This window comes from Diabrotica virgifera, chromosome 2 (assembly GCF_917563875.1).
Source record: "Diabrotica virgifera virgifera chromosome 2, PGI_DIABVI_V3a".
Classification (NCBI taxonomy): domain Eukaryota; kingdom Metazoa; phylum Arthropoda; class Insecta; order Coleoptera; family Chrysomelidae; genus Diabrotica; species Diabrotica virgifera.
In genome coordinates, this window is record NC_065444.1 from 221702788 (window position 1) to 221718622 (window position 15835).

At 31.5% G+C, this 15835-nt stretch overlaps 1 protein-coding gene across 1 annotated transcript in view; it reads left to right on the plus strand.

The window, feature by feature from the left end:
- Positions 1 to 15835, plus strand: part of LOC126880389 (ceramide transfer protein) — a 179100-nt gene that overhangs the window by 44696 nt on the left and 118569 nt on the right. The window contains exon 4 of the mRNA XM_050644224.1: positions 4512 to 4744. Within this exon, the coding sequence (XP_050500181.1) occupies positions 4512 to 4744 (233 nt within the window). The remainder of the gene's footprint in view (positions 1 to 4511; positions 4745 to 15835) is intronic.

Sequence of the window (15835 nt, forward strand, 5' to 3'; positions counted from 1 at the left end):
CGACAGCTATGAAACGGAAGACATTTGACCAATGCGTTCTTCCTATTATGACATACGGAGCAGAAACTCTCACGCTCACAAAAACAACAGCACTAAAAATGCGAGTGGCACAAAGGCGCATGGAAAGATCGATTCTCGGCGTGACAAAAAAAGACAAAATAAGGAACCAAGACTTAAGGAAAAGAACAGGTATCACTGATGTCGTTGAACGTATAGCCAAGCTGAAATGGAATTGGGCAGGTCACATAGCGCGACTGAAAGACTCACGATGGACCAGAAAACTAATTGACTGGCGCCCAAGAGAAGACAAACGCAGCAGAGGACGACCACCAACACGCTGGATGGACGACATTAAACGAATATCCAAGAAATGGCAACAAGAAGCACAGAACCGTGAAGAGTGGCGAAGAATGGGAGAGACCTATGTCCAGCAGTGGACAGAAGAGGTTGTATGATGATGATGATGAATGTAATCATATCGAGAATCGCATTTCTCAGTATTTCGTATAAGTATAAGATCCGATATAACAACGATCTTCACCGATCTATTTAATGGATAGAAATTAAATTATAATATGTAATCTATTATGTTAAAAATTACTAAAAACAAGGAGTGACCGACATAATTTTGTCCAGACTAATTAATAATTAAAAATGATTTTTATGTTATAAATTCTACTAATTTTTTTGGCCCGGGCAGATATTATTTTTGATTTTTGAATCATAACAATAAAATACACATAGACCAAGGCATTTAGGAAAAAATTAATGATTTTTAGGGAAATAGTGAAACAGGAAAAAGTTTTCAATAGAAAAATGGGTGGAAATGCATAATTGCAGTATAAAATGCATCAAAAAGTACATAAACATGCCAAAATCAGTATATTAAGGGTCAGATTTTGTTATTCGGGGGTTTTTGGGATCACTGAATACGACTACGCAATCAGAACCAACCTCCGAAGCACCTGCTGCCCAGGGTTACTGCTAAGGTACGCCATACAAACGTTACATAAAAACAATGCCATACCTACATGTAAAATTAAAGTTGATGATCATAGTCTAGAAATATTGTCCTTTCTACATTTTTTTCCGGTCAATCTAAGCTATTTTTTTTCTAGGCCTGATAAGAATAGTGTGTATTTATTTTTAAAATCTAATGTGTTGAATTTTTATTTTCAAAGGAACGGACATTTGTGAAATCCTGTGAATTATCTACCTCGACAAATCGTATAGACATCTGTTTCTGGGTGCATGCTTGTTAAATAATATACCTTTCTCTGTTTCAGCTACTTCTCAGCGCCCTGTAAAAATCCTGTAAATCTCTTCATAGCCTTTGCCCTTCATAGATAAAATTTTAGTTAACTCTACTGATACCGAACACTCGTGGAATACCGGTCCGATTCCGATATCAACCGATTGTAAATACAATACTTAAATAGGTACTTGGTCTGATACTATTGGTACGAAGTAATCAGAGTAATCAAAGTAACGACTTGCCTCTCTGTATAGTAATCGTTACTTTCGGTATTCGTAAGTAACGAGTATTTTGTAATCAATAGATACTTTTTCAACATCGCTAATTGGTTGTAACTCCGTTTTGCTGACCACCATAAGTTTTGTCTTAGAAGTATTAAGTTTTAACCCATCAGGGGCGTCATTTGAAATTTTGAAATTTTGATTGGGGGGGGGGGGACAAGCATTATATATACAATACATTATACGGGTGTCCCCGAAAATAGTACATTCCTTTAAGGTATGAATATAATTCACAATTAGGAACAAAAAAGTCCTATAACATTTTTTTCTAAATTTAGCCGTTTCCAAAATAAAAATTACATTGTTTTCCATATACGTGAATTTTTATTTACAGAAATTTAACCAATGTGACAACGTCGCCGTCCGCAGTCAAGGGGCACTCAATATTATCGTTTGTGACTTAAGGCTTTTAGCATAATCCAACCTTATTTTATTTACTATTATTTCAAGGTCGTCGACATCTATGTAGGTTAGGGTGACCAATTGAAAAAACAGGTCATCTTATCTATGGTCATAACCAAGAAGGGTTTGGGGCGATGAACTCCAACTAAAGGGGTGTCCGACCGAGGCGCCTGCATGGAGACATAATTATTGAGACATTGTCTTTTTATAACTAATTTGTGACCTATAAATCCTTTTCATTTTTCCTATGAATATGTAATTTAATTTAAAACAACAATTTTGGAATGAACACTTATTTATTATAACATAGGTACTTGAAAACGTAATTAAACAAGATAGCTTAAATTGTTGGTCAAAGTTAAAATTTTAGGAATCAAAAGATCTTTAGGATTTTAATTGGGGATATTTTTCTTTCGTTCCAGCCAATTTTAAAACCTCTTCTTTTTCCAATATAAAGTTGTAAAAACTAAAACAGTCCATTTTTAAATTGTAGACTAACTACCTACAAGATTACAGAAAGGGTATCCACTCCCATATTGTTCCTTCCTCAGTCCTTTGAATGTTCAGGGCAGGGATCGCAAACACATACTTGCATATCTTTAAAAATTCCTGGTCTGGTATGCGTTTTAAAAAACAAACCCATTTTTCGTGACACTGAGGTAGTTTGTTATCTTGATCAGTTCATTTTTTATTTTTTTCACTTACAAAATCCCTTAATGGTGCAAGTTGATCAAGTAGCAAAGTATGATTTCTATGAATGGGGTTTTCATTCGAATAACACAGAGTTTCTTCAATTTGTTCCAACTGGGAATCTCCTTCAAAGCACCCATTTAAACTTTGAGAAAGTAGAGAAAAGTACGCTTCATTTTTTAAGATACAGTAAGTTTGCAGGTTTCATAAAAGTCATTAACTTCAGTTCTGAAGTTAATTTCGTCTTGTTGCATAATACTGCCACACTTAAGAATGGATTTTACATTAATTGATAAGAACTGTTCCTTTTTTCTTCTGGTCAAAACTATGAGAATAGGTTCCAATCATTAAGGGAGCGTTCAAGTATTACGTAACGCGATTTTGGACCCCCCTCCCCCCTACGTAACGCACTCTACTTAATGGGCGTTTAACTATTGCGTAACGCAATGTTTGAAGATTTTTGACCCCCCCCCCCAGCTGCGTTACGTAATACTTGAACGGTCCCTAACTTTCATGACACTTTTTGTACTTCTTTCAATCTTTTTAATTCCTTGCTGAAAAATATTAAATTTTCTATGGACAAACCATATGTATTAATTATCCACTTAAAGGATTATTGGATGGATCGAAGAGAGACGCAACAAAAATCATCAACCCAACGTCACATATTATGTTCTAATAATGCCAACGTAAATACGGGACATTTGGGCATCCCGGGAGACTTTTTCGGGACCCCCGGTACGATCGTTAAAAAACGGGACAATCCCGTTTTTACGAGACGTTTTTTCATCCTAATGTAGGTACTTAATATCTGCAAAATAACTGTTTCTTGTTTTAATAATATGGCATTTGCTATTATCTGAATTAATTAATGTTTTGAATTAAAGCTGGAAATTTTAAATACATTATTATTTTAACATAAGTAAGTAACTATCTACTATGGTTTAATTCGTAAGGTTACGACTGAAAATACAACAGAAAATGTTCAATAATGTTTACTAAAGTTGTGACTGTCTTTATTTAGATTTTTGTACTGCACATAGTTGTCAGATTTAAATTTGCCTTCCAAAATGTATTTTGATTTTTTGCTCAAACAGCGGAATTTAGAAAAAAATGTTATAAGACTTTTTTGCTCTACATGATGCCTTCTACCTATGCCTTTAAGGAACGCACTATTTTCGGGGACACCCTGTATATGATGTAATGATGAAAATTGATGTATTTTTTGTAAATTTCAGTCATTTTCAGGGTCATGCATTTGCCCTCAGGGAGGGCAAATGCCCCCCTGACCCTATCAAATGACGCTCCTGTAATCCGTATTCGACACATACTTCGGTTACCCGGTTTATAAGTAATTGCAAGTCTTCTTCATTAGGGGCAATAAGTACCGTGTTGTCTGCGGAGCTGAGATTGTTGACATTAATTCCGTGGATTTTAATGCCTGCATCTTCATCTAAGACTTCTTTGAAACTAAATTCGAAGCAGATATTAAAAAGTAAAGGCGATAAAATACATCCTTGCCTTATTCATTGTCGTATTTCCATTGTTCGGTCTTGTTCTGACCAATTCGTATGTTTACACATTGACGCCAATACAAATTTTTGATAATACGGAGGTCTCGGTCATAAATTTCCACCTGTTGCAAGACACCTATAAGTTTTTCATGATTGATAGGTCAAAGGCTTTTTCGAAATCAATAAAACACATATACCGGTTGTTCTCTATCCCTACATCTTTGAACCATTATCTGATAACTGAACAGTGCTTCTCTAGTTCCAATGTTGTTTCTGAAACCAAACTGTGTATCGCTTAGTTGTACTTCTGTTTAGTTGTAAATTCTCGAGTACATTTAACAGATAATATAATGAATGATTTACTTTCAGAAAACTTTCCGGTGGTGGATTTTAAAGGAGAGGCAATAACTTTTAAGTCGACCACAACAGCTGTGATAGAAACGTTGGAACATTGTTCAGATTTGATGTCTCAACGAGAAGAGTCGTGGCGCAAACGCCTCGATAAAGAAATTGAAAAACGTAAGAGGGCCGAGACGCTGTCCCAATCCTATTTTACACAGATCCAGAAGATTAGGAACGTTCATCCCGGACCAGATTTGGAGGTAAGTTTTGTGATACGCTTTTTTGAAGTAATCTGCTGCATGGTATTATTAGTATTACTAGAAGTCATATTGCGTGTGCGAACAATTCTCATATTAAATGTGGATTTCTGTAAGAAATGTATCCAAATGTTGCTACGCCACTGGTAGCAAATAATTTCTACTTTCATAAAACCTGAAGATTAACTATTATATAAAAAGTTTTCCTGTAGTTGACTGTATACCATGTAATACAAAAAACAGTAAAATCCTTTATAAAAGGTATATATTTAAAATTCCTAAAAAGCGCTACGTCACAATCACATAACAAGTTTTCGACTGGTTTACCAGTCATCATCAGTGCTTACCTAAAATGAATATAACCTGGTAAAATAATGCAAAGATTTTGAAATTTTGAGTAAGGTTAAGAAAAGTTGTAGGTTATACTCACGTGAAGTTTACATGCTAACCACCAAGATATAATATAACAAAAATATGAGGGTCAAAGCCCTGTGTAAGTAATCCATCAAGGAAACATAGGTTGAAAATGCTAACTTAAGCGTGCATGTTTGAAATATTTTTACTAATATGCCCCAGGTAACATCTGAGCTGTGATTTGACTTGTTCACATGGTGGAAGTGTGGCAGCAAGTGACAATGAATTGGATAGAAACCTCCGAACGATGACAAGACCGAAATGACAGTTCCACAGGAAGTTGAAAAATTAACCTGTCATATTTAAAGACTATGGTGTACAGCTTGTTAAAATTAGAACTGATGTAACAACACACTCCATTGTGAAAATTATCATTTAAAATTCAGTTAACTATATGTAGTTAAAAATGTATTCACGTATACTGTCAGTGGAGGTGGTTAGGCAATCCTCATTACACAAATGTTAGTATTCGAGAACTAAAGTCAGTAAACAAATCTTGTTGTCAAGAGACCTAAGATTTAAAAAAGCAATTTTGTGTTGACAAGTTATCGAATTTATTTAACTTATTGGTAGCTGTTGTAATTTGTGTAAGTTTAAGAAGAAAAAGAAATCACAATGGGGGTGACTGAGGTGTAAAAATATCTTAAATAATCTAGGGGGATGTATCATTAAGAAAGCACAAGCTCAAACTTAGGCGACTAATTCCTAAAGACCTCGCAGGCTACCCGGATCCCTAAGGGTCCAAAAACCAAAACCGTCATAAGATAATGACAGTAGGGGCTGGGGGGTATGAAATGTCTGTGAGGAAATTAATGAGAAAGGAACATGAACGGGACCCAGAAAGAAAATTAGACTTTTGCTTTTTGATTTGTAGTATCTTATTATTGTAGGCAATTGAATTTAAAAAATGTGTAAATGCAAGCTACAGAATTTAATAATCAATTAAAAGGAAATTAACTTACCAATTGCATATATAAACATTAAATTATTTAAATATAAATATTACTAATTATTACAAAAATGAATTATTGATTATCAAAAAAATTGTAATTACCAGTTGCAAAGGTGCAACATTCTAATTAATTAACATCACCATTATATTTCCCTAAACAAGCAAAGCTATTAGTACAGTCACTGAAGGTTTTTACCTCCGATTTCGTTGAACCTCCATGAGGACCTCCAGAGGTCACAGTGGGTACAGTGGCGGATCTAGAGATTGTTTTTTGGGGGGGGGTCATGGGTCTTGAGGGCAATTTAATTACTATTCTCAGATGCAAGGTCACTTATTCTTACCAACCCTAGGATAAGTAGGTTTACAATTATGGGGGGGGGGGCGGTCATGACCCCCGTGACACCCCCGCCTGTGAGAGGGTACCTCAAGGATTAAGAGTGACATGGTACCAACTTGCGCTTTTACCCTGGGGTTGGATGATACGCCTTCTCGGGGGTGAAAATTATTTTATTAAATGTAGGTATCTAACCCCATAAATCGATACTGGGACAAATTCTAAGCAATATTTATTATACAGTGATCAGCGCCCAAATAACCGGCAAAATAACGCAAAATATGAAAAACATAATACATTGCGAAACAAAAAGAGATGAAACTAGTGGAGGTGGAAAGTATCGTTATAAACGTATAAATTAACATTACATTACATAGTTTCCCACCTTTAGACGTATATGACAGGAGTATTTGATAAAGTTCTACTGTCACAGTGACAGTTGTCATACTCCTATGATACGTCTAAAGGTGGGAAACTATGTAATGTAATGTTAATTTATACGTTTATAGCGATAATTTCCATCTCCACTAATTTCATCTCTTTTTGTTTCGCTATGTATTATGTTTTCCATCTTTTGCGTTGTTTTTCCGGTTATTAGCTCGCTCATCACTGTGTAAAGTAATTAAAATAAAGCAACACTTTTGACACAGCTTTCGAATATAGTAGGGAGCTGCGGAAGAAACAAAGAAAGTTTGCTATGGAACTCTGAGGATCTCACCGTCTCGTTTATTATTCTTATATGTACATATTATGTTATTGTTGTATAAGTTTATGTGGATCGTTTTTAAACACACATTATGATGATTGAAAAGAAGCTATAATTAACTTACCTCATAGGCTATTGATTATGTTCAAAATAAGAGAGCTAAAAGGAACTACAACGTTAATTAGATTTTATTGTCTCATATGGTCAACGGACCTCTATATTTAAAAAAAAACCGTGGAGTGCTACCATTTAAATAGGTGCGTTTTGAGAAAGGGGCGAATTAGTCCCTAGGCTCAGGTTGAATTAGGGTGAGTTCTATGCACTTTTGGTACATAGAAACACGTCTACAGGAAAATTGTTCCAGGTTAAATTTACTATCGAAATATCACATTTTAGAGTAAAAATATTTTTTTTTTACAAAAATATATTCAAAAGGAAAGCAAGAAAAAAACACCAAAGAAAGCAATTTTGTTTTTTGCCCCATTTGGTATTGCTTTAGCTAAAAATAAATTCAGTCCTTTCTCTTTAAAATGACGTTTAGTAGAAGTCACTAGGTTTTATATTTTTCGAAATAGTATTTTTCAAAGTTCGCCGCTCACAGGGTTTTATACTTTTAATGATTTTTGATATTTTTTATGATTATTTTTTAAATTTCTTATTATAACTTTTTTCTTGTACATTTAGGTATATACATTCTGCAATAAAAAAGGCTTATTTTCTTTACTTCTAGGACTATTTTTAAAGAAGATATCTGTAGAATATCCAAGAGTATCCGTAACTTGAGAAAAATTTTAATTTTTTTTATTTTTCTCAATTAGAAGAATATAGTTGCATATTATAACATAATTTTTAATTCCAAATAACTTTTCTTAATAACACTTTTTGATATTGTGAAATATAAAGGTACTTCACTCTTGAGCGAAATTCATATTTTTTAACATACCTCTTACACTATTGATAAAATTTCATATCTGATGATTGCATCTCAGGTTTTAGATTATGCGGAGCATTTTATAAAGAATGATTTTTTTCATAAAGGTAATAATAAAAAAGTTTTCATATGTTCCAGCTTAGTGGGACCTGTGGCATATGTACAGCTGGTTCCAAAAAAAAACTGATACGACTCTTATAGCGTATTTTGTAGAAAATTGAGCAGTGTACTTTCTTCTTATTTTTGTTTTTGGTCTCGCTGCAAGGCAATTACCAGCACGATTTATAGGGGATCTTGATGTAGTCTGGCTCTAAGCCATATCAAAATCGCTGATTATGTTCTTGTAAAAAGCTTTTCATGAGGTGTGATATAATGAATATGAGTTAAGGATAAATACTTATTATTTACATACTGTCACTGTCACTGCCAAATCTTAAAATTTGTCAGATAACTTCAACCTCAAAAAATGGCTGTTTGTTTGTTTATTTTATTATTTGTCTGTCATAATAAATACAGTAGAACCCCGCAAATCCGAACTAATTGGGGGGACAGCCTGTTCGGATTCCGAAAAGTTCGGATTATCCGAAAGTTAGCCTTAACTAGTAGTTCAAAGCTTTCATTGTTCTTTTGAGTAGCCAAACGTTCTCGCAAGAGTGTGGACAATATTTTTGGACTCAAGTTGACTACGAGAGAACTAAAGTAAGTTTGTGTTAAACCCTTGATAGATAAACACTTTATAAACCTATAAAGTATAATTATTTATTTTTAAGAAATTTTAAATGTCAAAGTCCTAGTAATCCTACTTTGTCCAATTTTCTGGCTTTACTCTGCATAATAAACATGTTTTTAAGTTTTTGTCTTGAATTTTTAAAATTTTTTCACTTTCCGTTGGTTCGGATTTGCCGAAAGTTCGGATTTGCGGGGTTCGGATTTACGGGGTTCTACTGTATAATATAATGTCAGACCAATCATACACTGCTCAAAATGATCAAATCTTACTAAGAGTCGTATCAGTTTTTTTAGGAACCAGCTGTATATGTCACATTTTGAGAACGCATATCTTGTTTAAAAATAGTCCTAGAATTTTTACAATACACCATTTTAAAGTAAATAAAATAGGCTCCCTTTTTTATTGAACAATATAGGTATATACCTAAATATACAATAAAAAAGTTATAATGAGAAATTTAAAAATAATCGAAAAATATATCAAAAATCATTAAAAGTAAACAATTTTCAAAAACCATATCTTGCTTAAAAATAGTCATACAGCATTCTACAATAGACCATTTTAAAGGTAATTGACTTTTCTTCCTACAAAATGTACCATTGCATATACCTAAATCTGCGTAGTAAAAAGTTACAGAACAATGTTTTCGAAGTAACAAGGAAAATGGGTCAAAATCGCTGTGAGTAGCGAAGTTTGAAAAATCATATTTTGGAAACTATAAATTATAGAGACTTCTACCAAACACCATTTTAAAGAGGAAAGATGGAAGTTTTTTTTTCTCTGAAGCAATGCCTATACCGATATCCCCATGGGAAAAAGTTATGGGGCAAGAAACAAATTTGCTATCTTTCGTGTTGTTTTTTGCTTTTCTTTTGAATATATTTTTGCAAAAAAATATTGTTTACTTTGAAATGATTTCAATAGTAAATTTAACTTGGAACAATTTTCATGTAGACGAGTTTGTACCAAAAGTGCATAGAACTCACCCTAATTCGCCCTGTGCCTAGGGACTATTTCACCCCTTTCTCAAAAACGCACTCCTTTAAATGGTAGCACTCCGCGGTTTTTTCATATTTAGAGGTCCATTGACTATATTATTAAACAATAAAACTCCGTTAACGTTGTAGTTCCTTTCTATAATACATAATCAATAGCTTATCAGCTTAGTACAATTTTTTAAATTTCAGTACTTAAATTACATTTCATTTGAATTAACTCTTCTTCGTTATTGATATTTTATGGTCTTTACGTTTAAAGGTTTAGTCATTCTTGGTATACTAGTCATGTTGTGACTGGCTCAAAAATATCTAGTCCATGCCATAAAAAAAGATCAAAATTTTAATTCTTAGTGAAAAAAATCAATGTTTTAAAGCGGTTTTTCATAAATAACTCAAAAGCTATAAGTTTTTACAAATCAATTATCATTACCAAAATTGAAGATAATAAAAAATTAAATAAATTTCTTATTTGAACAACCTTTTAGTGTTAATTATTGTTCAAAGTGAGTTATGGGTAACTGAATGTATATTTTTGTCGGCGAGTAGGTACTCAATTCTAAGTATTCAAGCTTAAATAACGGGAAAACGATGCATTTTATAAAATATACTTACTAAATACTTGTCATTGTGCTCAGAAATATCTATCAAACGAGCTTCAGAAGAAGAAGAGCTAAAAACCATTTGAAAGATAATTTCAAGGGCTATAAAAATCATATTAAATTTAATATTTTATATCCCTTATTTTTTAAAGATACAAGGTTAAAGGGCCCCGTTTACATGGTTCTGACAATAAAATTTAGGCTTTAAACGTTTCTATCACGGTTATTTTTTATCCCACAAAAATAATAAAAAAAATATAATATTTGTCAAAGAAAAAACTCAAATTTGGTACTTTATCGTTTTTTACGTATATCGAGTATTTTTGAAGTTATTATAAAGAAAAGAAATTTACGAAAATTTGAAAGATCCTGATTTTTTAAATCATATTTTTTTTACTTCTAGAGCTCATTTGATAGGTATTCCCGAGTAGGTACTTTGACAAGTGTTTGGTAAGTATATGTATTTTATAAAGTGCATCGTTTTCCCGTTAGCTAGCGTTTGAATACTTAGATTTGAGTACTCCCCGAAAAAAATACGCATTCGACTACCTACTTATAACTATTAATACTAAAAGGTTTTTCAAGTGAGGAATTTATTCGATTTTGTATTATCTTCAATTTGGTTTGGTAGTTTTTGAGTTATTTATGAAAAACCGCTTTAAAACATGCATTTTTAACATGTAAAACTCAAAAAGATAAAAAATTTTGCTTATAATTCGTTTCTCTATCGATTTATTTTTAATAAAATAATTTTCACCCCCGAGAAGGGATGACATCTATCCCCAGGGTAAAAGTCTAAGTTGGCACCAAGTCACTTTTGTTTCATGATGCATCCTCTAACTACTCACCAATTTTCATGAAAATCGATGGAGGTTCAACGACATTCGAGGTGAAAACCTTCAGTGACTGCACTAAAGTCACATAAGCACTGAAGAAATTGTTTGAGGAATGTGGAAAGAATAATATTAATAACGTTTGAAATATATGAATAAGATTTATCATAACCAACAAAAGAGATTCTAAATACTAAAGCTGATAATAAAATTCCATTATTTTTATGACAAGGGGTTGGGTGGAAAATTTTGCAATAAATAAATATTTTATTACTCAGTAAATGTTTTCAAAGATTCCGCTTTAAGGTGGTGATTTTTAAGGGTTGAAATTTCACAGTCAACCAAATACATATATCATGAACATTAAACAAACTGTGTACCCATGAAAGATTACCCATGAACGATCACATCAATCACATATTTTATACTTGCTGTCTTTTTCCATAAATAGCAAAACGAGAGAGAGAGATTACTAATAATCTGAATAATATGTGATTGATATGATCGTTCATAGGTAATCTTTCATTTTTCCGACTGTGTGAGTGTGTGTATGTAATGTTAATATGTGATGTCATATTACAGAAATATAAAAAAATATTTTTTCATGATTTTCCAAAAGGGTTGAAAATTAATTAAAATCATAAATCATGCATAAAAATGTTGAAAAAATTTACTGTATTTAATTAAACGTGATTACTTACGTCAGAATGCTTAAGTCTGCATTTTCTACCATTTTTAACTCCTCTAAAATGTAAAAAGCGTAGGTTGAGCATATGTCACTTTTGAAGTTGAGGGTAAAATATACTTCATCCCAAATTTTTATGCAGATCGATGGAGGTTCAACGAAGTCGTAGGTAATAGTTGAATTTTACCTTTATTCACTGTACTAATATAAATTGGCGAAACAGACTAACAACTTTGTGCAACATTCTTATTGAAAGGGGTAAATTAGAGTAACTAGGGGAGTGCAATTAGAACGAGAAGATACAATGTTTCGGAAAAAATCAAACAAGGTTATATTTTTCTAAAACTTTTTTTGTTAGTTTATAAATATGTTAAAGTAAAAAGTTCTACTCACAAATTTCGCCGCATTGTTTATTAATTGTTTAAACAATAACAATTGTTTTGTATAAATAATGTTGGGTGAATTCAACATTTTATTTTGCTAAAAAATGTTTTTATTTTAGTTTTGATTATGCTGAACCCGAATCTGACATTACAATTTGCAAATTCAAAATGGCGGATTCAAAATGGCGGATTTTTTCCTAAAATTCCTTAAAAAGCAGTTGTAAAATCCGAATTTTTTTTATAAAACGTGTTTGTTTACATATATGTGGATATTTTTGAGAGGTTGCTGAACCTGAATCAAATTTTGATAATTTAAATTATAAAATGGCAGATCCAAAATGGCGGATAACTTAAAAAATAGTTGTAAAATCATAATTTATTTACAAAATGCATTTATTTCTACATATATTTATTTTTGAGAGCTTTGATAAACCTAACTTAAATGTTAACATTATAAACTATAAAATGGCGGATCCAAAATGCGGATTTTCTAAAAAGAACATAAAAAAGAACATTTTTCTAAAACATTTATTGTCTTTATTTTTAACAGGTTGTTGAATCTGAATTAAAGATTAAAAATTTAAATTTCAAAATTGCGGATCCAAAATGGCGGATATTTAAATGAAAAACAAGTAGAATCCAATCAAACAAATATGGAATTTCATTCTTAAAAAAAAAAGATAAACAAATAATTTTCACAAAAATATTAAAAATTAAAATGTATTAGAAAGAAAGAACCAATTATTCAAAATCTATCTCTTCAATATTCAAAAAATTGTTGCAATGGAATCATAAATAAAAAGTTATTCTTAGTAAAAAGCTCTGCATATTCTAAAACTTTAAATGCAATCATAAAATATCAATTTTTATCAATTTTGTACAAGATATGTCAATAAATAAAAATTTCAGTTAGGAGTAAAATACCTATATTTTTCATAATACTGAAAATTGTTATTATGGAAAGTTGTTCAGAATTAAAAACGATGTGTCAATATGCAATTACACTTTTATGCAATTTTTTTACATAATACCTCGTATAATATTGATAAAATATAATATTTTATATTTGCATATTAAGTGTTAGACCATGCACAGCTATTTATGACGAATAACTTTCTTCATAAAATTAATAATAAATCAGTTATCATAAATAATAAGTGAAAATTTAATGATGTTTGGTATAATTAATTTGAAACAGTATTAAAAAAAAACAAATTTTCGATTAGAAGGATATAATTACATATTGGAACATAGTTTTTAATTCCAAACAACTTTTCTTCATAAAAATTTTCGATATTGTGAAATATAAAGGTACTTTACTCTTGAGTGAAATTCATATTTTTGACATACCTCGTACAAAATTAACAAAATTTGATATTTGATGGTTGCATCTTATGTTATATACGATGCAGAGTATTTTATAAAGAATAACTTTTTTTTCGTAAAACTGATATTAAAAAAGTTATCAATAGGTTCCAAGTTACGCAGACATACTGTATAAGAGCTAAAAAAAAATTTTTTTGTTGAACATTTATTATTTTTGAAGCTTAATATTAAATTAATTTTAGGTAAGTTTTACAGAAAAAAGTTTTGATCACTCTGTATATACATTATTTCAGCTGGTAATTTTCGGTTTTTGTATTACATTTTTGTTATCTTTCTTAGTTTTCTCAAAAAGAAATTGTTTATTTCATTTTTAATCTAAAATAATTCAGTGTTTTTTAAAGATTACATCCTAGGCTTTAAAAAAATATTAAAAAAATTGTATTAGATTTATTCAAACTTGAGTAATACCGTCTTAAAGTGGTGGGAATTCTGTAGAACTACGAAGTTTTCAAAAATTACATTTTTGAGACAGTGTATTATTTGAATTAAATTTTTGAGATTTTTTTTGAATGAAACATCGTTTAGTAAGATGATTGAGAGGTAAGTTGTGCAAATTTGAGAGCTTTGTAAGTAAAATTGTATTAGTTACACATTTTTAAATCATTTTTAAACAAAATTCATGTAAGTCTCACTTTCCGCCCACACCGTACTTATGTCCATACATTTTATTTCTTTTTATTACAACCATAAGATAGCTTATTTTATCTTCTTTCATGTCCCAATTTGTAAAATTTCTTTTGATCCATTAGTTAAAGAATTACATTAAAAAAACTCAACCGTGCACTTCTTCCAACGCTAGTTTACATTGCGCCAATGTGTGTGAGAAGGGTGACTTTAGCGTTATAAATAAAAAATTACAGAAGCTAGAGATTTAATTTTAGAAAAATTTTTATAGAAGGTTTTTTTTGTAAAATTTTCTGAATTTTTCAATGGTCAAGTCAGTTTTTTTCTAAAAATTATATTTTCGGAGTTATTTAAAAAAACATCTAACTTCGCTGTTCATTTGTTTAATAAAAAATGAAGCACCCACTTCTCGAGTAGAACTTTTTGATATGTTGTTTATTAAACATTTCTTAATGAAATTACAAAAAGTTTTATCTTGTTTGATTTTTTCCGAAGTGAAAATCTAAATGCACTCCCCTAAACGGTTTAAATTTTAATTTATAAATACTGGTTGCCTGACTGGTTTGTTATTCTGTTCAGATGTGTCCATTCTGTAATGGAGGTGAGTTAGCGTTTAGTATTTAATAATTATCCATTTATTCGTATTTAAAGGGGTGACTAGAGACTGAAGGTTCAAATCTAGGGTTGTAACTCTTCGTTGGCCTGACTGGTTTGTTATTTTTATCCTGTTCAGAGGTGTCCATTCTGTAATGAAGGTGCGCTAGCGTTTAGCTTTCAAGTACCCGTTTATTCTTATTGAAAGGGGTGAATTAGACTGAAGGTTAAAATTTTAAGTTATAACTACTCGTTGGGAATCGACAACGAGTAGTTATAACGAGTTCCCTGCTACTCATGGGAATAAATATGAGCACTCACCAACATGCAAGGCAAGCACTGTGTTTAAATACCAAAAACCCGACCAGTGTAAACTAACCCCATTCAAAGTGCGTCAAAAATATAAACCTCAACATCGCCACATATAATGCTCGGTCGCTCTCTACCGAAGAAAGATTCGAAGAAATGGAGGAAGAACTTTCAAAAGTGAATTGGGATATTGTGGGTATCATCGAAGTTAGAAAAAAGGGAGAGAATCTTATCTCACTCCCATCAGGCCATCTGTGGTACTACAAAGGAGAAAAGGAATCGACAGTCGAGGGTGTCGGCTTCTTTATTCACAAAAGAATTGCGAACAGAATTGTGTCAATAAACCAAATATCAACAAGGGTGGTCTACTTAAACATCAAAATTACCACCAGGTATATCCTGGCTTTATACATTTCTTTTTTGTTAAAACTTTATGTATTTAAGTGTAATAAATTTTATTATTATTATTTATTATTATCCTAAAGTTCATTCAAGTATATGCCCCTACTACAGGCCATTTAGACGAAGAAGTTCAAATATTCTACGACCAAATATCCTGTGCAATCAAGGAAAATCCTGGCCACTTCTTAATAATAGGTGGTGATTTCAACGCCAA